The following is a 23,003-nucleotide window of genomic DNA, read 5'->3' on the forward strand; positions in this document are numbered from 1 at the left end:
GGTCATTTGTTGCTCCAAAATACCAATATGACCAAAGGGTTTTTGACACACAAAAGTGTATGCCAGGAAAGACTGACAAAATCAGCTGCTACCCTGATAACATCTTGAACAAATAACATCTGAAAGAAATGAGAAATGACAGTTAATAGAAACAGGACAGAAAACAGGAAGAGAGATGTAACTGTGAAGCTGAAAGGAGTAGAGTTAGTGAAGGTAGATGAGTGGAAATACCTGGGATCAACTATCCAAATCAACTGACAGTGCATGAGAGAAGTGAAGAAGAGCATGCAGGCAGGGTGGAGTGGGTCAAAACAAGTGTCAGGAGTGATTTGCGACAGGAGGATAGCAGTAAGAGTGAACGGCAAGATTTACAAGATGGATGGTACACCTGCTATGATGTCTGGTTTGATGATGGTGGTGCTGTCCAAAATACACGAGGCCAAGCTGGAGATGCTAAGAATGACCAGAATGGACAGAGTTCGAAATGAGTACATCAGAAGGACAGCTCAGGCTGAGTGCAGCTAACAAAATCCGACAAAATCTAATCTAGTTGTTTTGTTCTTTCAGCTTACTTTCTACACTGATTTTTGTAGTAATTGCCAGGAAAAAGTCCTAGTTTTCTGGCTCTTTTCATATTTCCTCTTCCAAAGCCATATTTGCTGTGATCTATTATGCTGTCACTTGTACAAAAACCAGGCAGAAAAATAGATTCCTGAAAAGTAAACAGCAGCCTTGTTGCATCACTTGGACACTCTCCCTTTTTTCCATTAATCCCGTGGCCCCAGGCTCAAAACATGTGCTCACTTATCTATCCAAGGCAAACATAGTTCTTCAGTTTCTCACATAACATGGTGTAATCTTCCCAACTGAAATATCACTGAGGAAAAAAAACACACCATCTGAAAAACTGCACATCATCCCTTAAACTAAATGTGCATTGCTCTGCAGAGCTAAACATCATGTAATGTAAACTTTATTGATCCCCGTGGGGAAATTCCTCTCTGCAGTTAACCCATTCACTCAGTGAAGCAGTGGGCAGCCACCAATCAAGCGCCCGGGAGCAGTGTGTAGGGACGGTACCTTGCTCAGGGGTACCTTGGGGTAGCCGTTCACTGGATTCGAACCCCCGACCTTCCGATCATGGGGCCACTACTCTACCTACTGAACACCATCTGTACATCAAGTAAAGTCTTCTTTCTCCCTTAATCTGTAAATCTTGCATTTTATACAAAAATAAACCAAATATACTGTTAAAATAATGAAACAACTTTTGTAGTGATGCAAAAACATTTTATCTTATGTCATGCTTTAAAAAATGAGCACGACACTCTCCGTCATATATTTCAGTTTGTTTTTTATTGTGTCTGATAAAACCCAGAAATGTTCACATGGCACGAAGTTCACTACATAGTGGAAAAACGATGCATGTTGTATCCACAGTAAGAACATCACATGTGATGGTTTCTTCATCAGAGTAACAAATTGATTATTATACAGAGCTCCTAATTATAATTTTGCAAAGTTTTGTTGATGTTTTTTCCAGACGTCTTTGACAAACACTAACTTCACAAAGAACTGCATAGGCTTTTGAGAGCCATTCATTCTCAACCACCTCAGCACAGTAATATTTGACAGAAATGAAAACTACAGAAAACTTTCCTCTACTTTAAGAACAGACTAAAAAGGCTTAGTTATGAGCAACAGATTATACTTTATTTTTTACATAAAACCTACGTTGTTCACTTCTTAAACAAGTCTAGACTCTTGAGATTATTTGGCTGCCAAAACAAAGAGGTGATTGTGTCCCCCATGACTTTGTTCAGGACTTGGTTTCTTTAACTGCGAGGTGCTTGTTGAATATGCCTTTGGCGGTGTCGAGGGCAGCATCAGCTGGGACGGGAATGTGAGGTGCAATGCCGGCTCCCTCCCAGGCTGGCCCTGCAGAATTGTCGGAGTGAACAGTGGGGATGCTGAGGAAGATATCGGTCTCGCCGACCTGGAAGGTCTTGGGTGGGTGGGACGCCCCAGCTGTAGTTTCGCCAATGATCATGGCGCGGCCCAGCTTCTTCATGATGTAAACAAACTCTTCTGCAGCACCAGCAGTAGCTCCACTGGTCAGGATGATTACGCTTTTCTTGGAGCCATACCGTACACCTGAATAGGAGAAAGGTAGATAGAGATATGGCTGAAAGTCAAGTAAACAAGGGAAGTAAGTTATTTCTGAATAATGGAAAGGATTAAGTTTGAGCATGATAACAAGCTGGTAGAAAAGGGATATGGATAACTGTATGCCAGAGAGGCTGGATTATATCGTGGGGTTCCAGGTGAGGGTACAGATGAGAAAATAGTTTGATATATTCTAACCACAGCTGCCCTGCAGATAACTTTGAAAGACTGGTATTAAATTCAGAAAGCATTACAACCTCCAGCACAGGGCCAGCTGGTCTGTTCGTATTAAAAAGCAAAGGTGCCTTTTTGTCTGTTCATAAATCTGCGTATCACTGTTTCATCAGACTTGCAAATATAAATATATATATAAATAAATGAATATATAAATAATATATATATATGAAGCAATGGGAACAATTTGGAGACAAGTTTCTGGATACCAGATGAACGTCTCGTTTCAGCTCTGGTTTTGAATCTTTACCAGATTCTTATTGAAACATCTGTCTTCTACTGAAATCTATTGCACATATTCAAAAAAATACACAGACTGGATTTTTTTAAACTACCGGTGAGTTCCTGCAGAGTTTGGAGCTCTGTGATGGTTCCAGATGATCTGTCGTAAAGCTTGTCCAACACAACCTGCTTGTCCGCGTCAAAAAAGTAGGAACAGAAGCCTGCGATAGCTGTTGTTGGCCCCCCGAGATTGTTCCTGCAAATTCATTCATGGAAAGGTTTGATTCTTAGTTAAATTTAATGGTCATTTGTGATTTCTTTTTATTGATGGATGTCAACCCACATTAGGCTATCTCTGGACATCAACCTGACGATTTGAGGAAAAAGCATTCTCCATTCTTCAATAATGATCAAATGCACTTTATTAAGAGCTAGACTGTTGAGCTATAGCAGCTTTAATGACTGATGTAGACACAAGGAACGTTTTTAATAGAAACTTGGACTGTCATGTCGAGTAATATTACTCACCTGAGGTCAACGATCAAAGCATTAGTGTTGAGAACTTTGTTCCAGACATGTTCAACAATAACCTGGGCAATAGGCTTCACCTCCTCAAAGTCTCCAAACATGTCAAAACGCAGATAGCCGATGTTGTTTTCAAATACGTCAGTATGGAAGGAGACTTTGATCAGTTCAATGTACATTTCTGGGGTATAATCCTGTGGAAATCAACAGGCACCAACTTAACATGTATCATAATTGTGACCAATATTTTGCATTATATTTTAAATAGCTCACCAGTTCATTTGCTTAACAGGAACTTTTGTCCATCAAACTGAAACAAAATAACAACCTCAAGCCTGAGTGTCTTACCATAGGTGGTAGGGCTGGAGTGTTGCTGGTGGTCTTCAGGCTCTTGTCCCCAGAAAGGGTCTGCAGATCAGCAGACAACTTCAATTCCAAACTCTGCTTGGAGACAACCATATTGTACGTGCCACTTTCCAGCTGCTCTTTGAGCTTTGCTGCAACATCTGACCCAATATTTTCAAAGGCATAGTTGTCAGCGATCAGGGTTGCTGATCCCTCAATGATTGCTGGAACTTGGGCACGGAGGTTGATGATCTTGATAGCGGTAGCAAGAGCATCCTCAGCATTTACCTCCACATCTGGGGTGACACCTGTGACCTCCCAAGTGGAGCCAGTAATGGGGTTGATAGACTTAGCAGTTGGTACAGTGACATAGAAGTCAGAATCACCAGCTTTAAATTTATCAGTTTTCACCGAGCCTCCCGCTGTCTTCTCACCAACAATGGTGGCCCTTTTCAGATTCTGAAGACAGTAGGCAACATCTTCGGCAATGCCCTTGGTGTTTTTGCTGGTTAGGACAATGATGGATTTAGTTGTACCATATCTCTGCCCAAGCAGATCCGGCATAGTAAAAAATGGAGTGGTGGTGTTCGAGGGACGGTCATAAATGCTGTCGATGTGAATCAGAGGCTCAGCTTCGGTGAAGTAAGACACAATGTAGGGGATCCCAGTGACTTCCCCACTGCCAGTGTAGCGCAAGTCAAAGATCAGGGCAGATGTAGGCAAGATTTTACTCCAGACAAGGTCTAGAAGCAAAGGACCAACCTTTTCAGCTGCCTCTTCTCCAAGGATGTGATCAATCCTCAGATAGCCAATGTTGCCCTCCAGGATATCAAGCTTCATGGAGTTCTGGATGACTGCGATGAGCTGCTCAGGGGGCAGGGGAGGCAACTTTGGGGGAACTGCAGGAGCGTAGTTTGGCTCATAGGAGACCTTCAGGCGTGGGTCACTGACTGTGTGCTGAACCCCACTGCTGAGGACATTCGCCAGAGTTTCGGCATCTGGCATGTTGAGAATACCCGTGTTGCTGCTGGCTGCTTCGATTGCCTCCTTCATCCCCACCAGCTTCTCTGGTGAGCAGTAATTGTTCAAGATGATTGTTGCTATGTCTACGATGACACTGGGGGAAAAGGAGGCATGGCTAAAGAAAACATTTCCCAAAATTAGCAGAGATGCAACCAGAACGAGAGTCTTTGCCATTTTTTGCCAGTTCAGCCTGACAAAAAAGCGAGCAGACACAAAACGCACGTTGTTGAACCAAACCTCTTTCCCCAAAGAGGTCTTCTGTCAAATGGCACTGTTTTGGCTGCAAGGTTTCTGGTTAGTACACTCATAAGAGGATTTATCCCACATTAAACCTCTAATCGCATTATCCTGAGTGCTTCTGCAAGGTAATAACAACCTAGCTAAGTAGATGTAGTAATACAAGGTGCTGCTAAAGATACTGGTGCTAGAGTTACGCAATGTATCCTGGAGTGAAAGGTTCCTGTGTCAAATAAGGTCAGTTTTATAATTGATAAAGGTCAAGAAAGGCATTAAGGGTAGTGAAGATATGACCTGGGGAAGTCACTACCTGCAAATACAATATACAAATGGGGGTCAACATTATATCTTAAATCTTACATAATATTTGAAGAAGGAAAACAATGGAAATGGAGAATAACTGTAAAAACATTAAAAACCCAGCAAATGCCGAATACACCATCAATAATGTTCCATCAATAACTGAGAAACACCTAAGTCTTTATTATTTTTTAGAAATTATACACATTTAACAGCAAAGCATCACAAATGAAAACTAAAGAGGGAGATCTGGTTTAGGTTTGTTTGCTTGGTACTTGCTCCCTCTGCTGGACTGTTCTTTTGTTAAAGACCAAAACAAAAAAATAAAAATAAAAAATAGAGCATTATTACAGTAAACTAAGCAAAAGTACACTAAAACAAGTAGGCAAACTCAAACAAAAAACAAACAGGGATTTCACGTGACAGGGTCGAAAGAATATCCACATTATTTTACATATAATTAAAAATGTGATAATTTTAAAGAGTAACACAGAGAAAACAAGTAAAGAAGAAAGAAAAAATACGAAAACCTTTCCTATATTATGAATAACTGGAAGTTGTTTTACTTACACAATATTCACACTTAAATGGGGCAAATGTATTGTAAAGGAATCATCAACTATCACATGCTTTTCACAGTTAAAATGTCCACAGCTTATACATTCCCTTCTGTAATAAGATCAAATACTAATTCGTGCTACTTAGTTACTCAAAGTCTCTCTAAATGGAATAACAAGCAAGTGCTCTTGGAGCTTAAAATTTCATATTGAAGTGAAGTTGAGTTCCTGTAGAAAGGCCTTCGAAAAAAGTAAAAAGACTAGATTACGTGAAGCCTAATGCCAAAAAAATATAAAACAAACCAACAACTGATGACAGTTTGGTATAATAGAAGACCTTCTTTGTTAAACTACTAAAAAACACTGCCTTTAAATCAGGGTGTCAAACGTGCCATTTGGTCAACTCTGTCCCACTGAATATCTTTGCAATATTAATTGTGAAAACAGCAGAGAATTAATTAAAGTTTCTAATTTTTAAATAAAATCTTCTTGTGATTAAGCAAGCTTAACTGAACAGGAGTGAAAATGTATGGAAAAAGTTTAATTTTATTATAGTTTTATTGTAGTGTACTGTAATATTATTTGAGGGCTCGATCTTTAAAAATCCAGTGATTTTCAATACATGTAATAAAAGTGAGCTGAAGAAATGTTGAGAAACTGAGACAAATCTGTTCATCAGTTTTGTAAATGAACGGTGTGCTAAATGTGAAGATTTCCAGCATATACTTGTTTCTTTACCCCTTTTTGATCTTTAGACTGTTCTGTTATATTGCAGTTGCTTGTTCTTGCAAGATCTGACCTCTGAATGATCTCTGATCCTTTTGTGCAGCATATAAGATCACTCCTATGCTATTTTACTTATTGACTGTTTTAAAGACCAACAGGTGCCTGCATCTGTGGGAACATAGGGAAAAGTGCTGGAAACACAGACAGTTCTTTTGAAAGTATCAAGGTCCCCATGAGTTTCAAGATTCTCTAAAACCACTGTCTTCCTTGAGTTGACCCACAATTTTGGATCTAAAATCAATCTGAGGAAAGTACCCATTGACTAAAATGAGTTTGACACCCATGACTTAAAATAAAATTACTTTAGGTGCCAGTTTAGCTCAGCATGCCCATTCATTCAGTGGGTAGCTACCAATCTAGCAACCGAGGAGCAGTGTGTGGAGACCATTTGGTGGATTTGAACCTGCAACCTTGCGTGCATGGGGCAAACACTCTACCTATTGAGCCATCCCTGCACTTTGCTGTCAGAGCCAAAGAAATTAAATAAAAAACAAAACAAAACATCTAATTACAAGGCCACACATGCTACACATGGAACACAACAACACACACATTTACATTGAAGTGGTGCCTAAGCAGAAAAACTAATTAACTAGTCATTTTAGTTGCATTCTTATTGTTTACCTTGCACTCTCTTCAGCAACCTTGACTCTAGAATTTTCTGAGCTACAGATAGAGCCTCATTTGCCTGGACAGCAATATGGGGCTCAACCCCCGAAAAGCTCCACATTTTTCCAGTGATGGCACTAAAAACAGCTTGGTTAGGAATGGAGGCATACAGGACAGTGTCTCTGATCTGATAGGTTCTACTTGATAAAGACCCACCAGTTGTTGGCTCGCCAACAATTGTGGCCCGATTTAGGTCCTTCATTGTGCAAGTGAATACTTCGGCTGCTGACCCAGTCATATGACTGGTCAAGATGAATAGTTCCTTGGAGGATCCGTATCTTTGACCTCTCACCTGTGGAATTGTCATGACTTCTGTCATTGTGGTTGTTGTTCGGTCAAAAACAGAGTAAAGATGGTGTAGAGGTTCTGCATCAAAGAAATAACTACACAAAAGTGGAATCGCGGTTGAATAACCACCACTGTTGTACCTCATATCAATTATGAGGGCATCTGTATTTATTATCTTGCTCCAAACAGATTTTATGAGATGCGGTCCGATGGCTTTTACCACTTCTATGTCTGCCATCATATCAAACCTTAAATAGCCAATGTTACCTGGTAGAAGCTCAATTTTAAAAAGAGCATCAATTATATAGCCCACTTCCTCTGCTGTAGGAATCTTTGGGAGTTCATGAAGTGACTCAGGCTCAACCTCACAGTGGAAAACATGCAGTCGGTGATCACCTGAAGTCTCTTGGAGATCTGCTGTCAGCTGTGATGCCAAAGACTCAAAGTCAACCACCGAGCGGTATAATCCGTCAGCCCATTTACTTACCAGCACCTTGCTAACCTTTAGCGCGACTTCATGGATTGCGTAGTGATCTTCTAACAAATCTCCAGCTCCTTGTATGAGGGAATTTAGTCCTTTGTGAAATTCAGCAATCTCATGAACATGGTCCACTGCTTCTTCAGCAAGCACAATGGCATCAGGTACCACTCCACCTCCCAGCCAGAATTCTCCGTTGTTGTCGATAAAGTTTATGAAAGGAACAGTGATGGCAATATTGGTCCCCTCTATTTTAAAGGTCTTTGAGTGCATCAGGGTACCAGATGTTATTTCCCCAATGACTGTGCCACGATGTAATGACTGTATCAGATAAGCAAACTCTTCACCAACACTTGCTGTGTAATAACTGGTTAACACGTAAATCTCCCGCTTTGAGCCATACGCTGGTCCTGTAATTTTAGGCAAAGTGTTGTGTTCTGTTGTACTATTCTGAATTCGGTCATATATTGTAAAAAAGTGTTGCTTCTGTGATGTGTCCTGTAGATAAGACAAAATAATGGCTAGAGAGGTAGAGGATCCACCGGTGTTATAGCGCAAATCAATAATCAAGTTAGCAGTATCTTTGAGGGGTACCCATACCTTTTTAGCCATGACCTCTTCTAATTCAGCAGATGACTTGACAAACCTGTCAAAGCGGACATAACCAGTGTTGCCTGGGAGAATTTCCACTTTGAGCAATGTATCAATGTATTCCGTTAATAGTCCAGGTTCGTCTGGAACTTTCTCATGTTCATGGCCTTCCTCTACATTGGCTGCATATTCTGGCATGTATTTGATTGTCAGTCTGGGATCTTCAGACACAGTCTGGAGCACTTGGTTGAGTCTGATTGCTAGACCCTCTTCAGATACGACAGACACGAAGTCTGTAGATTCCAAGAGTTGAAGAAGAGCTGGAACTCTTTCGGTAAACGTGTAGAACCGGTCGATTTTGTCAGAGATTCTTTGGACAACTTTTGGAATAGAATTCCTTATAGCCAGAAGTGATTTGGCTTTTGCAACAGCGTCCTTGGCAATGATGTGGACATTTGGAGAAACACCAGTGACCTCCCAGCTCTGACCTGTAATTGGACTGACAGATCTTGCCACAGGAACTGTTATGTAGAACTTCGACTGAGCAATCCTTATTTTTTGGACTTTCACCGACCCACCAGCAGACTTTTCTCCAACTGTGATGGCCCTCCTTAGGTTTTTTAGAGCATACGCCACTGCCTCAGCAGCCCCCGTTGTGGATCTACTGGTCAAAATAATGACATCTTTTTTCTTTCCATACCTTTCCCCCACTATAGATGGGATGGTCCATAGTTCCCTGGTTGAATTTGAAGGCCTGTCATATACAGTGTCAATATGAATAACGGATTCAGGGTCTGAGAAATAGGAGATAATAAAAGGAACTCCAGAGAGCTCTCCAGCTGTGCTGTACCTTAGGTCAAAGATTAGTGAGGATGTGTGAGCAATATTATCCCAGATATTTCCCATGAACTGCGAGCCAAACTTTACTGTTGTTTCCTCCCCAATGATCCGATCTATCCGTAGATAGCCAACATTGTTTTCCAAGATATCCGCCTTGACAGAGCTTTTCACCAGCCGGATCAGCTGTTCTTTTGGAAGAGATGACAGAGTTGGTGGCATCACTGGGACAAAATTAGGCTCATAGGAAATGGTCAACCGAGGATCATTCAATGCTCCTTGTACTCCAGCTGTGAGCACAGTTGCCAGGGTCTTCCTATCTGAAATCTGCAGGATTTCTCCACTGTTGATAGCTTGTTGGATGGCCTCTTGCATCCCAACCAGGTTCTCAGGGAAGCAGTAGTTTTCCAAAAGAATCTTGGCCATTTCTAATACTAGAGCAGGCTGGAATGACGAGTTGCTGGATAGAGTAGATAGAAAAAACATCAACAGAAGTGGCACTGTCGTATGCGCCATCTCTAATATCTTCATCAACGCTGATAGAAAGAGAACCACCTCCGTCTTTGCTTTTTCTGGGTTGTGTTAGTTGATTTGTGTTCAGAGACTGTGGATTTCACTGGAAGGAATATGTCATTGTCAAAGGTTTTTTGGGCAGCAACATCAACATAAGAGGCTTTTGTCTACAATAAACCTTTAATCGCATTATATGTAGTGCTTCAGCCTGCAGACGATAGCAGACAGAATGAAAAATGATAAATGGGAGGTACAGTTTCTCACTGTTTTTGACACAAATGTAATAGAGGTTTGGGTTCTGGTACCTCTAGTTTTAACACTTGTAACTGAAAGACAGTTTACTGTTTATTATTTTTCTACTTATTTTTCTATTACAGTCTGCATCATTTACCAAATTCTCCCCGTGGAATACTCAGTACTAAAAAGGTGATAAATGAGGCTGCACTGATTTGTGCCAAAGCCCCAACTGAAACACTCCCACTCCTTTTTACCTCTTTCTTCCTTGCCTGTTACGAAAGCTGATGGTGGTGTATTTTGGTGCTGTTGGTAGCTTTAGTGGGTCATGTCTGGGTCATTTCACTGGTGACATGATTACACAGTTTACAGACAAAGCCTTCTTAAAACACATCCAGGATCAGAACTGGGTAACAAGTTCCTTAATTCAAAGTGTGTGTAACACCCACACTTTGAATTAAGGAACAAACAGTTGAGTGGAAAGTTTTTATGTCTATTGAATGCCTTATTTTCACAACAAGGACAAGTTTGGATATAATAGAAAATTGATAGCTGGTAACTTTCCATCGTTTACTCAGATTTAAACAGCAAGACATCATAAGACCAGCTCACAACTAATAGTGCCAGACATGAGCTTATTCCAAATACTAGACTTGCTAAGCTTAACGTCTTAGCCTTTATTACGGCCTCATACCTTACATAACAAATTCCAGTCTCATCCAATTCCCAGGGTGCTTATCGAGAACTTCAAAACACTGAATACTTCCTGATGTTGTCACTTTGTGTCAAATAAAAGAACAGATTATATCATTTTCGCTGATAATAAAATACCTAAGGGTTAACATTGATTCAGAACTGATTCAGAAAGTAGACTGTAGAAATGAAGTGTCGTAAGAGTTAAGATGTTAGCTGTGATAGTCACGCAACAAAACGTATTAATGTCAGCAAGATTTAGAGCTGAGTTCCCAACACACATTCAGGAATGAACAAACACAAGAATCATCAGTGTCCATTTCATGTTGCCTTTCGTGGCTGTTCTAATCGCTGTTCTTAAATGATAATATTAAACAGTAGAAGCAGAGACTTAAAAGCTCTGTTGTCCCATGCTGTTGGTGATTGAAGGAACACACTGTTATGAAGCAAAAACTAATGGAGCTTTTTCCTTGGTTCTCAGGAAACAGGAATTCTGACCCCGACACCAATGTTATTTTAAAACAAGATCAGTTTAGTGCTACAGGACATGGAAGTGTTTGCACAAACTTGTCCCCTCATTGATTTCAACATGGTGGGTCAAACTCAGATAAGACTATGTCACTGACATTTAATATTTACACAGCTGACAGTATAGATTACTGTATGATGAGTGTGTGTAAGGGGGATAACTAATTGTTTTTTCCACATAGTCATTAGTTTATACAGTCATTTTTCCACGATTACATTAAAATGTAGAACATCACTTTCTCTTTCTCTTTGTTGTTTTCTATAATTTGTGGAATTTTGGAAAATAGCATTCATGGAGACGTTATACAGGCTTTTTTGTAACGCTATTACTCTGTGCAATAAAAAGTCAGTATTGCACAATGTGAATAACTGTGATATTTCCTATTTCATCACCTGCCTCTAATCATCTTATTAGTCTTCCACTGTATAGCAGCTGTTTCAGTACCTAATGAATAATTGTCTTTGTGGATCAGCCAGTCTCCCCAACTGTATCTTGTGTTTTGAGTCCAATTGATATCGGATTTTTAGGAGCAACGGTGATATTTAATGATTAAAAATCTGATATTTTGGCTGTTTTTTCCTTTCATATGCATGTAAAAGACAGATTTCCCTGATTTGTTATATGTATTTGTTTACAGTTGTTTTAGGAACATATTAATTAATTCATGCTCTGGACAGCTATGGTCAGGTCAGCTGGTTGATGTGCTTGTGGTTTTCCGGACTCACGGATGTTGCCAAAAGGGAAGTGGCAGAGTGCCCTCTAGTGGACAAACTGTGCCCTGTTGACACTCACAGCATTTCATTTATTGGCCAGAAATATCAATAACAGGTGAGGAGGTGAGTAAGTCAAAAAGGAGACTTCTGGCTGAGAAGAGCCCGAGAATTTTTTATTAATTTCAGGGTTGGAATACCTTAGAAACAAAATGATGACATCATGCTACATATAGGAGAGTAAAAATCTGCACACTGAGAGCAAATATTCTAATAATTATTATTTCTTTTAAATATACATTTTTCTGTAATTTCTTTCTCTCAGGGATCATAAGTACAGATACACACCTATCAATTTTTGACTTCTGCCCCTCTGTAGTAGCCCATGGTGGGCATGTTTATGCTGTCAATGAATGTAATGTTAATAATTTACAGACTAATACCAGATATATATCAATATAAATAATTTATACTTACAATATCAATATACAGATGTGTTATATCAGCAAATGAGCAGTGATTATATGTGAATTTGTGTTTCACCAGCTTATTACAAACAATAATTATACCTGTTTTACCTGTAATAGTAAACTCGTTTAACTTTGCTTTTTACATGCTTTTTATTATGTACTCCACACATACAGGGAAAACCTTTAATGTACACATAATGAGAATTAAATACAATAAATGCAAAATGTGTCCCTTTCCTTTGCTCTTCCACTATCCTGTTGGTCTGACAAACCGTCACGCATATCTTACAATGAACTCTCAAAAGCAGCAAGTCTGTCATGCTGTTAGCATTGGGGTATTAATTTAAGTGATTGCCAGTTTTTTTTTTCATCAATTATGCATAGTACCTTACTTCTGACAAAAAATAGGTGCATAGTTTAGAGCAATTCTTTATTCCTTAGTATTCATTTATTTAGAATATTTGCTAGAAAAGTTCTTATCTTGAAGTTTAGCTTCTTCCTAGCTTCACCTAAAATTGAACCTAGGGATGGGAGATATTTTTAGCACAATCAACAGACTCCTGTACCTTGTATGACATCTCTTTTCACGCTGTAGAGAATTCTAGTCCACAATGATAGATTAGAAATACCCCTTCTAGTCTAGAAGAGCTAATCACAGCTTTTTTCACGGTTAGAATAAAATAATATGGAGAACTTAAAGCTAAATACAGGTGGTGCGCGTTTATTATGAACTTCCACGAGGGAGGGTGGCGTTTAACTCCCACATGAAGCCATAGTTTGCTACTGAACTTTTTTCTACATATAAGTCATGTGCATATATCAGTTGAATCAACAGATCAATAAAAAAAAATCAGTAGAATTAATAGAAAAGACTTTAAAAAACAAAACTAAACAAAAACTCTGGAATATTTTACAACCTTTTGGACCAATACAGGGCATGAAAGTTGCCATATGACCTGTTATCCTTGAACATTGAACTAAATGGAATAAAATTTAAATTTAGGATGATCATTACCTTTGCTAGGGTAAGGGCAAACTACCTGCAGCCACACTCTGCTACCTTCATCTCTTCATACAGATATCTTATAGTGATGCGCCCATTCTCCTGATACATGACTGTGATGGGGTCAAGTTGGATTGGGACGCAGCATGCCATGTTGGCCTTCTTGGGGTCCCTGATGTTCATCAGCGTCTGGATAAGGGCGTGTTTTGATGGAGATGACTCATCCGTCAGTGGATGGTAACACTGGCCGCGACATTCAAAGGCATCATATTCCCGAGGCGCCACGATCCAGCTGTCCCAGCCAATGTCTTTAAAGTTGACCTTGAGCGAGGTCCGCCGGCAGTGTTCCCTCGGTGCTCGTCTTTTTGTTCTCTGTGGGTGCTGAGAATCAGGGATCTCGTTTGGTAGCTGATATCCTCTGTTCCAGTCAGCCCCTGAATGTAGGATGGTTTCTTCTTCATGAAGGATCATCTCTCTTAGTTCCTTCTTCATCTCCCTCCTCCTGTTACTGAGGTCATTTGAGAAGACAATCAAAGCCGCAGAGGTATTATCGCCGACGGACACGCTCATGTTTAAACAGCTGGCCCCTGCCGCCCCGCTTCCAGAATCCCCACAATCTTTCATATCCACCGCTACGTCAAAAACAGTTGGTGCAGGGCCTGACTTGATCCAGCTCTGAATAGCCGTGGTCACATCAAACGTTGTCCATGTGCTCTGAGAGCCTGCCACCTCTTTGCCCACCAGCAGTTGGGCTGAGGATGTGAAATTGTTCGTATCGACTTCGTAGACTTTAACCATGATCTTGAAATTGTGGGAGGTGACTCTTGGCCTGAAGTTTGGGAAAAAGAAAAGCTGCAGCTCAGCAGTTGTGATCTTTTCATGGCTGGGGATGCTGATGTTGAACTGCAGCCTGTACTTTGACTTTGTCCCATTCGTCATAGAGAGAGTTAAATCTGTCAAAGAGAAAAAACACCCTGATCACTGACACATCTGAAACAGCAGCAGGGATTGTCATGGTCGGCCACGGACTGTGTACCTATTACAGTCAGAAGTGAAATCCGAGTCTTATTTCATTTTCTGCTGAAATAGTACCCTAACATTGACAATATTATGTTATTTGATAGATTCGATATCTGTCTGTCGAGACCAAAAACAGTTCACGAACACTAGAGATCCAAAGACCACACAGGCAGTAACCATAATACAGAAACTGATGTGTAGTTCTCATTGGCTAATCAATCAAAGGAAATCATCTGGGGATACTTTCGTTGGTACTTTACATCCTGCATCTTCACCAGAATATATAAAATCATGTAATAGCAAAGGAAAAGCCACTGATGAGGGCTTAGAAGTAAATATTTCTCTATTTCTAAGAAGTTTCAGCTCATATATGCTAGGAAATGTTAATATTACCCCAGCTGAACATTTCAAGAAACAACAAAAAAATAGCAATGTGGGTTTATCAGCTAGTTGTAGCTCTGAAGAGGGAAACCTGTATTACCTGTGTTAGCTGCAAAGATCTAAACCAGATATAACACAAATGTGCATTTCTCAAGGTGGCTTTTCCAGATATGAGTCTTGATTTGGAATACTGGAATAAACAAGACTCATTTTCATGATCCATGAATGTCCCTCTGCCATCAGCTACATGTAACTCAGAGTGTACTTTTGCTGTGTCCAGTTAAATCCAATTCAGATACCTTGCACAGTGAAGCTTCGTATGACATCAGACTGAGGGGCTGCCGAGGTGTCCAAGGCATACTTGTTGTACAGTTCCATCATGAACTGAGGGGGGATGATCTTGCTGTGCTCCTGAGGAACGTCTGACAAGTTGAGCTGTCTCAGAAAACCCTCCTTCATGGTTCCCAGGAGGTTCTCCATCCTCGAATCTGTCTCTTCCTCTTCCAGAAGGTCCTCTGAGAGCTGAGAGTAGAGTTCCTCCATGTTCCTTCTGATGTCATTGTTGATAGGTTTACAGTGGCAGGAACCAATGGTAGCCACCAAACTTAAACACACCTGGAACAGGGAGCTTCTGGAGAGCTGCATTTTGAATGTGACTAAACTGGTGAGAACTTCACCGTCTCCCCTGCTCGAAAACAGACTTTGCTGTGGCAAATTTTGAAAATGGCAATTCTCAGTACACATATCAGACTCCTGGTGTCCGCTCCCATGCTCCCAGAGTAAACAGGGGGACTTGTGTCAACTAAAATAGTAGCTTGGCCATGCTTATCACTGCAGCCGATGCCTTCTTTAAAGCTTTGTTATCATTAGAGGGGTGTCTGCTAATGAAGACACTGTAAACAGTTGACAGGGATAATGAAGGGGGTGCTGGAAATTGCGAGGTTTCTGAAAAACAGACATTTATAAAATTACTTTCCCCAACTCGGATGTGGCTTCATAACGAAACCAGCCAAAAGAAAAAGAAAAGAAAGAAAAAGTGATAAAATGTCAGCTTGAAGGCGTAACAGCCTTGCTTGTTAAAATCTGTAGCTAGATTAGCATTGTAGCTCTCGTGGTTTTAGTGCTGTGGTCAAAATGTCAAGAAATTTCTAATTAGACAGCAGGATCCAACCTATCAGTGTGCATATTTCACATTTCACATCTCTGGCATCAGTTTTCTAGCCTATTGCTCAAACACTACTTGTTTTTGCAAATGCAAAAGTTCTTTACAATGACCTAATAATCCCATTATTTACAACCATTATACTCATGTTAAACTTTTGCTAGTCCCACAGAGTCCACTGAGGATACACATTTTGGTGATTAAGTTATGTACAGGCAACACAATGGAGAGCATAACATCATATTCACAGGGGGATGATGAAATTAACATAATATACACGAAAAGCCAAAGAATTTGGATTGATAATGTTTCTTTTTAAACATATAGATATTATGTGTTTGTTTCATTCAGATTGTCCCAACATTAAGGAGGTGATAGAGTATGTAGACATATATGCTACAATCATATTTATACTGATAAAATATTAATATAATATAATCTGTGTTTGATTTCAAAATGTATTTATGTTGAGTTTCTTGTCTCAATGGAAACTCTTTCATAAAATGAAAGAAACTAACAATGAGATGTGACCCTATGTGAAGTTTTGGAGCGATTTAATAGCCGTAATGCATTACTGTAAAAGTACAGATAATACAAAAATAAAATAAGAGATTGCATATCAGGCAAGTTCTATATGTTGTGGACTAATCTTAAAAAAAGTGTGTGACTGTATCTCTTGTTGTGCACTTCTTCTGTGCGAAGAAGAACCAGACGCAAAGCAGCATATGGAAGAATGTTGACGAACTGGTTGAGCCCAAACCACAAGCCAGTGAGTCTGGGGACGTTGGCTTACATCCGACCTATAGTGGAATTTCTTTCTTCTTCTTCTTCTTCTCAATCATTCAGTCTCTTATTACTTGGTTCACACTGGGTTTCATAAAAGGGTTTCGCTGTGGCCCTTTGATGGTCTTAAGAGGTCTGCTCTATGGAGTCCATCAGTGATGAAAGACGAGGAGCAAATGTACTGGCATGGGTACAGCAAACAGTGTAGGCACGCAGAAGGAAAACAAACACGATGAGAAAACTTTAATATGATCTAAAGTGCAGTCACCTGATCAGTTGGATGAACTTGTGAAAAGAAAAGAGAAATAATAAAAATGTTTTAGGGTAGTGAGGACTTGATCATGTGTCATACCAGCAATATGTTTTGGCCCAAGCTTTGTTTTCAAGGTCAGGCATTTGTCAGTATGCTGCATGTTTGTTCCAGATTCTTTTCTCATCAGGTAGCAAATCAGTCTCCAACCTGAATAAAAACATTTTTAGGCAATAAAAACAGTTAGATTAAAGACCTTAATAGTCTCCATGAGGTCTACGTTTGTTTCTGTTATGTGGTGATATTCTCTGTAGCTTCATACAAGTGACTCCTGCCCTGTGACAGCTACTCTGAATCTTCAAAACATACATTACATTAACAATTTGAAGTTTAAGTCGTCACTGGTGATGAGCCTAATCGTAACACTATGCTATCAAAAAGTGCTTTTTTAAAAAAAATTATTCTCCCAATTATTGGCAATTAGGGGATAAAATAAAATAAAATAAAATGTATTTTTAAATACTTTTTTCTTGTCTCCAGACAGCAGGGTTGGGATTTGGAGCTGGGATTGTGGTTATCATCAATAGTGACTCACATATCACATCGATTTATATAAAGTACCAAACAAAAACAAAACTTTTTTTAATCAAATGTATTTACAGGTCATGTAGACTAGCATTCATAACTAAAAAGCACTAACCTGCCACTATTTAAAAAAATGCAAAAACCTGTAAGCTGCCAGAGGGTCTGCAGATGGACATTAGCCAAGGCTATAATCTGGCATATTTACATTTGTTAAAATGTTCATTAATATGTATTGTCCCTCTTTCTAAATAAATTAAATAAAATTAAATAAAATCAGTAAACCTACAGATCAGACCTAATGTCCCAATTTGCTGAATAAAACATCAGCGAAGTTGGAAATTAAAGGAAAAGTTCACAAAAGTGTCTCAGGTCAGCACAAATACCCTTTGGCACTGGTTCTTTAAGTGTCTGGAAATCTACTGGAGACATGGAAACCATTACCTCAAAATATATTTCCTCATTTAATGGTGTTAGTAGTGTTGAGAGCATATTCATTCAAAGTCTGTAGTAGGTTTTAAACTGGACTGACATCTGCTGATTATTAAGGTATATGATTCAAGCATTATCATCCTCAGGAAATAAGTATTTATAAAATGAAGGTGAACAATTTTGCACTTCCTCTAAAGTGAAATTTAAATTTTTTCCCTCCATCTTTATATATGAAATTTAATGTTGCATGACAAGAGGTACAGTGTGTATAAAGTACTGCATGTTATGGTTAGGTATACATACTTTAATACATAAAAACCTACGTTAACAGGTGTTTTTGACAGTATGTACAATTCAGTTTATTTATACACCAAGCATACACCAAGTCTGTGGTCTATTAAAGCACACATCAGCACATCCCATTAATATTTGATTACAGTTTAGCAATATCTCCTTTAGTTACTGTGGAAATCTACTTTCATTACTGTACACATTAAAAACTGTACATGTCTTTATGGATAAATTATGTTTTAGTGTTTAAAGGAAGTGGTGAATAAACACAGGAAGTACAGAAAGTCATCCAAGTTTGACATCCTTTCAACTGAACAAAATGCACAGCAGGTGGCAGCAGTGCATTGGTTATGTGTGATTGGTGAACGGGCTTAACCCTGCTTTCAATGCATTAACAGTCACCATATGGCAAAATACACTCATTATATACAAGATATAAACAAATAGTTGCTGAGATATAGTTTGAAGAAGATATGACCTCTCATGCATGATAAAGGGCTAAACTCACTAAGTACCACTTAATGTTCGTGTGTAATGATTTCCATGACAAATGCTGAGTAACAGAAAATATGAATATGCTGACATGTAGCATCTGTGTCCAAAGTTCTTCTTATCAGTTTGACCACAGTTCAGAACATTTGATTAGCTGCTGAAATTCAGCCTTTTGAGCTCTTTTGAGGAGTCTGAGCAGATTCCCAAACCAAGTCCAGTTAAGTCTGAGTCCAAGGTGATGGTAAAACAACATCCTTCTAAAAACTGAAACAGAGAAAAAACTTGATAAACTGCTCCAAATAAATAAATAAAAAAGCTTTTTAAGGATCAGTGGGAACTTGATCTACTTGCAGGAACTTGTAGATTAAAAGTAATACAAACACGTGTTTCTTTAAGGGCACCCAAGCATTTTCAGAAAATAAACTTGGATGAAAGGCATCTATGAACACTGTTAGACAAGCAGAAAAATACTTAAGGCAATGTCCAATCCTGGCAGACACGAAACAAGGCCAAGATCTCGGAAGAAAATTCTGTATGTATCAGTTATTCTCACTGTTTCTCTCTACAACTGTTCTTCCATCTGACACGAGCTTCCTGTTAGGCGCTGAAGCTACACTTTCTTTGTATTCATTGTCTCCTATCTTCATTGATCACAGTTTCCAGCGGCTCATGCAGTGGCCCTACCGGCAGGCGCATGTATCCACAGACATGTTTGGGTAAACCTTTAGCACCATGTTCCTGCTTGGATCCAGGTAAAGGACGCTGAGGGGGCTCATTTTGTCTGGAACACAACATGGCTCAGGCACACCAGGGACAATTCCCACAGCTCTGACAATGCTCTGGATAGTGGCGTGATTGGAAGGACGTGCCACCTGAGGAAGTAAGGAGTTGTAAAGGACTGATTATTAGTAAAATAACAAGAGAACTTTCCTAACCCTTAAAATAAAGTTAAAGTCATGTTTTTATAATAGTTTTAATAGTTTTTCTACTTGTGGATTTGGTAAAATAATGAAGTATTCTACTGACTGAATTAAAAAAAATCAGCTAATGGTTGGAGTGACAATAAGAAGGTTTTCATGTCTTACTTTAGGTATGGGGAATCCACAGGTCCCGGCGCAGTAGTAGGCATCAAAAGCCTTTGGTGCCAACACCCACTCGCTCCAGCCGATGTCTGCAAAGTCTACCCTGAGGTAGCGCCTGGAGCAAACCCTGGGCTCACTCCATTGTCTCCTCCTGGCCTTCTTCATCGTCCTCTCATCAAAGCTCAGCACTTGTGGCTTGCTCAGGCCCTCGCTGCTTACCAGGCCCTGCTTTCTTCCCGTTTTGACCACAGTTTTTGCTTTTGCTGGGAAATATGTGCTCTGCCACAGTTCGTGGTTCTTCAGGTTATTGAAGTGCGCCTCCGGTATATCGTTGGTTTGGATCTGTAGATGAAGCTCCCTCCGAATCCTCGAGGCTGACGTTGAGGTGGATGAGTCATCCCCTGCTGGAAAAGGCCCATACCTCTGTAGTGACATGGCCACGCTGTTTGGTTCATCTATAGCTCGATCGTCGGCATACACCAAGATATACGGCAGGTTGGCTGGTGAGAGGCGTTCTTGGCCATGAGGGCTCCTCTGCTGTACCCGAGCCCCCCCAAATCCCATATCAAACTCCACCATGACCACAAGCTCTTTGACATCTCTGGCATGTTTCAGCATTGCAGTTACGTCCTGCGTTTGCCAAGAGCTTTTCTTGAAAGGAGACAGAGTTACGTTTCCCAGAGGTGTCAGAAAAGCCGAGTTTAGGGAAGACCCATAGAAGAGGAGCCGCGAATGAGCAGGATCGGGATGCTGGATGCCTCCAGACGGGTGGCGAGGCGTTCGGAAACGCCACGCCGGTCTCTGGTGGTGGCGGGGCCTCTTGTAGAGGAAGTGAAAAGAGGCGGAGAGGATGAGCTCGGCGTTTTGGATTGAGGACAGGTTGAACTGGAACATGTCTCTGCCCTGTGAGACTCCTGGGGAATATGAAAAGGAATCAGGAGACAAATGAAAAGCTTGGCAAGAAAAAGTTCTTCAGGTTACAAAATGTCTGAGAGAAAAACATTTTCATTCCGCGCACAGTGCTTTTTATGATCCGAATACAGGAAATACACACATAAACAGTGATGTGATGAGCTCAGCTATACAGATCTTTTGCTGAACAGATGCTACAGCCCTGAGGGAGCACCTCTCTCTGAAATGAACAATAAAGACGAGTGAAGTGATCGCACTGCTGCCTTGACCCTTTCCCCTTCTCTTCTTTGCAACTCCTTTATCATGTCACGCTGGCACGTTTGATTCAACTCAGTAACAATGTCAATATATCACTCGCAAAATGTTGCTCAACACATCTGATGGACATAAGCAGCAGCAGCAGCAGCATGGAAAACATTAAGCACGGCACGGTTAAATGCCTGCCTCGTGCATGACCAAAAAACCTCACCCTTGAAAGCTACACTATTGAAGTTCAAATCTTGTCTCCTGCACTTCCACCGCAGCCTGAAAGACAAACATTGGGTCGGACCAGCAGGTCTATCATTGACATATGGAAATGCTTATAGCAGAAAGAGCTCCTCTGAGGCTTTATGCGGTGTCTGAGTGTGATAATGGGCTCTTGTCTGACACCTAGGCTGTTACAGCTACTGAGGAAACAACAGTGTTTGAGACATAACGTTTTCTCAGTTCAGTAAATCACAGCATAGACAGAGGTGAAGACGTTTGGCACAAAGGGAATCGAGGTCTGCTGGGCGATTGACAAAACACCTGTGCTGAGGATGCTTAGGATAAAGAAATGAAAAGTTAAAATTTGAAAGATTAAAAGTAATTCAGATCTTTTAGTCTCTTATCTTATCTACTAAAGTTTAATTTGGACATTTTTTTTCCTCCTGTATTTTTTTTAAGTTAATATTTGGTGAAACAAAAATGAAATTAACCCTACAGTGAGAGAACTGCACTTTTATAAAGATAAATACATACATGTTGGTATCCAGATCCACACATTATTAGTTTTGTTGCTTCTGTAATTTCCCCCCTTTTTTGCAATTCGACCAATTACATTAATACGCTGACTTAGTGTTCGACTACAGTAATTATGATATCAGCAACAACAAACCTGCTTCAATTTGTGCTAAAACATTTTAACATGTTTACCAAATAATTAACGTCATCCAATAAAAATGTATAACTGAATATTTACTTTGTAGTTTTACGCATGAAAATCTTGTTAAACAAAACCACGCGCGGCTCTGCTCTGACATATTTATCGGTGAACTTAAACAAATATAGGTGTTGTCACTCACTCGGAAGAGCTATAAAACTTCTCACGGTGTTTCCTTCCTTCTGGCTCTGCGGCTCTTTACTGTATTTCTCGTACACTTTGAACATGTTGATGGTGACCATGTCCCGGTTCGCGCTTTCTTGCGCAAAGACGCGCTGCTCTGCAGAGACTTCGGCACCTTGACGCACGGCTCTTTCCAGACCTTCAGATTGAAAGTAACTCCAGCTGGACTCCAGGACCGCCAGTAAACACAGGGTGTAAAAAATCCGGTTCTCCATCGTAGCTGATGTGGAAGCAGATTCTATTAAAATTATCTTCAATCAATAAAAATTTTTATTTGTCTATTTTTAATAATTAATTAATTTTTAGTTGTTGTTTTTTTGTAAAAATCTCTTTCTGGTCCTGCCAGTTTGCTGCCCACCCAGACTTCAAATCAATGCCCAGGTTATCCGTGTCAGATCCGAACTCCACGGTTCATGGTCTACAGCTGTTTCTACAATGGGAGGAGATCCGCGCAGACGCTGCTGCTGCAGGATGACAGATGGTGACGCCTCAGAGCGCGCAGCCAACGAGAGCCATGCAGCCCATTATGTGAAGTGCTCATGAGCACTGACAGGCTTCACAATCCAAAACTTCTTAAGGCAGTGACCTCTGACAGAAAATGCATCAACACTAAGGACTACATGCTGAACACCATTCTGCGCTATCACTGAGAGTTTTATGAGGGCGTTTAAAAAATAATTATGATGGAGTATAATAATAATTTTGTTTTATCATGCTGCACTGGAAGACTACTTTGAAAATCCATCTAAAACTCATCCATCCATCAATTTTCTTTACCACTTAACCAAATCAGGAACCTATCCCACCTGTGACAGGGCAAAAGGTGATGCACAGCCTGGA

The 23,003-nt window shown here is 40.1% G+C and overlaps 3 protein-coding genes across 4 annotated transcripts; all 3 read right to left on the reverse strand.

Annotated features, from left to right (window-relative positions):
- Positions 1-1,347: 1,347 nt before the first annotated feature.
- rbp3 (retinol binding protein 3) lies at positions 1,348-9,861 on the reverse strand. 2 transcript variants are annotated; one of them, XM_005938017.2, is made up of 5 exons: positions 7,027-9,861; positions 3,496-3,744; positions 3,151-3,341; positions 2,736-2,878; positions 1,348-2,154 (listed from the first exon to the last, which is right to left on the reverse strand). In XM_005938017.2, the coding sequence occupies exons 1-5, from the start codon at positions 9,787-9,789 to the stop codon at positions 1,820-1,822; spliced, it is 3,681 nt and encodes a 1,226-aa protein (XP_005938079.1). In that variant the 5' UTR covers positions 9,790-9,861; the 3' UTR covers positions 1,348-1,819. The 2 variants fall into 2 exon arrangements, with proteins under 2 accessions (XP_005938079.1, XP_014194143.1); XM_014338657.2 differs by lacking the exon at positions 7,027-9,861 and having other exon boundaries at positions 3,496-4,818.
- A 2,236-nt stretch (positions 9,862-12,097) lies between these two features.
- On the reverse strand, positions 12,098-18,245 carry gdf2 (growth differentiation factor 2). The gene is made up of 2 exons (XM_005938018.3): positions 15,111-18,245; positions 12,098-14,363 (listed from the first exon to the last, which is right to left on the reverse strand). Exons 1-2 carry the CDS (start codon positions 15,553-15,555, stop codon positions 13,444-13,446), a joined length of 1,365 nt encoding a protein of 454 aa, XP_005938080.1. The 5' UTR covers positions 15,556-18,245; the 3' UTR covers positions 12,098-13,443.
- Positions 18,246-18,531: 286 nt separating this feature from the next.
- Positions 18,532-22,673, reverse strand: gdf10b (growth differentiation factor 10b). The gene is made up of 3 exons (XM_005938019.3): positions 22,123-22,673; positions 19,889-20,799; positions 18,532-19,675 (listed from the first exon to the last, which is right to left on the reverse strand). The coding sequence occupies exons 1-3, from the start codon at positions 22,376-22,378 to the stop codon at positions 19,484-19,486; spliced, it is 1,359 nt and encodes a 452-aa protein (XP_005938081.1). The 5' UTR covers positions 22,379-22,673; the 3' UTR covers positions 18,532-19,483.
- Positions 22,674-23,003: the final 330 nt, after the last annotated feature.

Source organism: Haplochromis burtoni, unplaced genomic scaffold, assembly GCF_018398535.1.
Source record: "Haplochromis burtoni strain Fernald_Lab_line unplaced genomic scaffold, NCSU_Asbu1 Contig_242, whole genome shotgun sequence".
NCBI classification, from domain to species: domain Eukaryota; kingdom Metazoa; phylum Chordata; class Actinopteri; order Cichliformes; family Cichlidae; genus Haplochromis; species Haplochromis burtoni.

Bases quoted from the DNA above. Each gene is read 5' to 3' on its own strand.
- gdf2 (XM_005938018.3), bottom strand. From the start codon at position 15,555: ATGTGTACTGAGAATTGCCATTTTCAAAATTTGCCACAGCAAAGTCTG. The intron at 14,364-15,110 runs GTATCTGAATTG...TCTCTTTGACAG, and splicing joins ACGAAGCTTCACTGTGCAAG to ATTTAACTCTCTCTATGACG.
- gdf10b (XM_005938019.3), bottom strand. From the start codon at position 22,378: ATGGAGAACCGGATTTTTTACACCCTGTGTTTACTGGCGGTCCTGGAG. The intron at 20,800-22,122 runs GTGAGTGACAAC...CATATTCCCCAG, and splicing joins AAGTTTTATAGCTCTTCCGA to GAGTCTCACAGGGCAGAGAC. The intron at 19,676-19,888 runs GTAAGACATGAA...TTACTTCCTCAG, and splicing joins GTGGATTCCCCATACCTAAA to GTGGCACGTCCTTCCAATCA.
- rbp3 (XM_005938017.2), bottom strand. From the start codon at position 9,789: ATGAAGATATTAGAGATGGCGCATACGACAGTGCCACTTCTGTTGATG. The intron at 3,745-7,026 runs GTGCAAGGTAAA...ACCGCTATCAAG, and splicing joins AGTCAAGGTTGCTGAAGAGA to ATCATCAACCTCCGTGCCCA. The intron at 2,879-3,150 runs GTGAGTAATATT...ATGAATTTGCAG, and splicing joins GCTTTGATCGTTGACCTCAG to GAACAATCTCGGGGGGCCAA.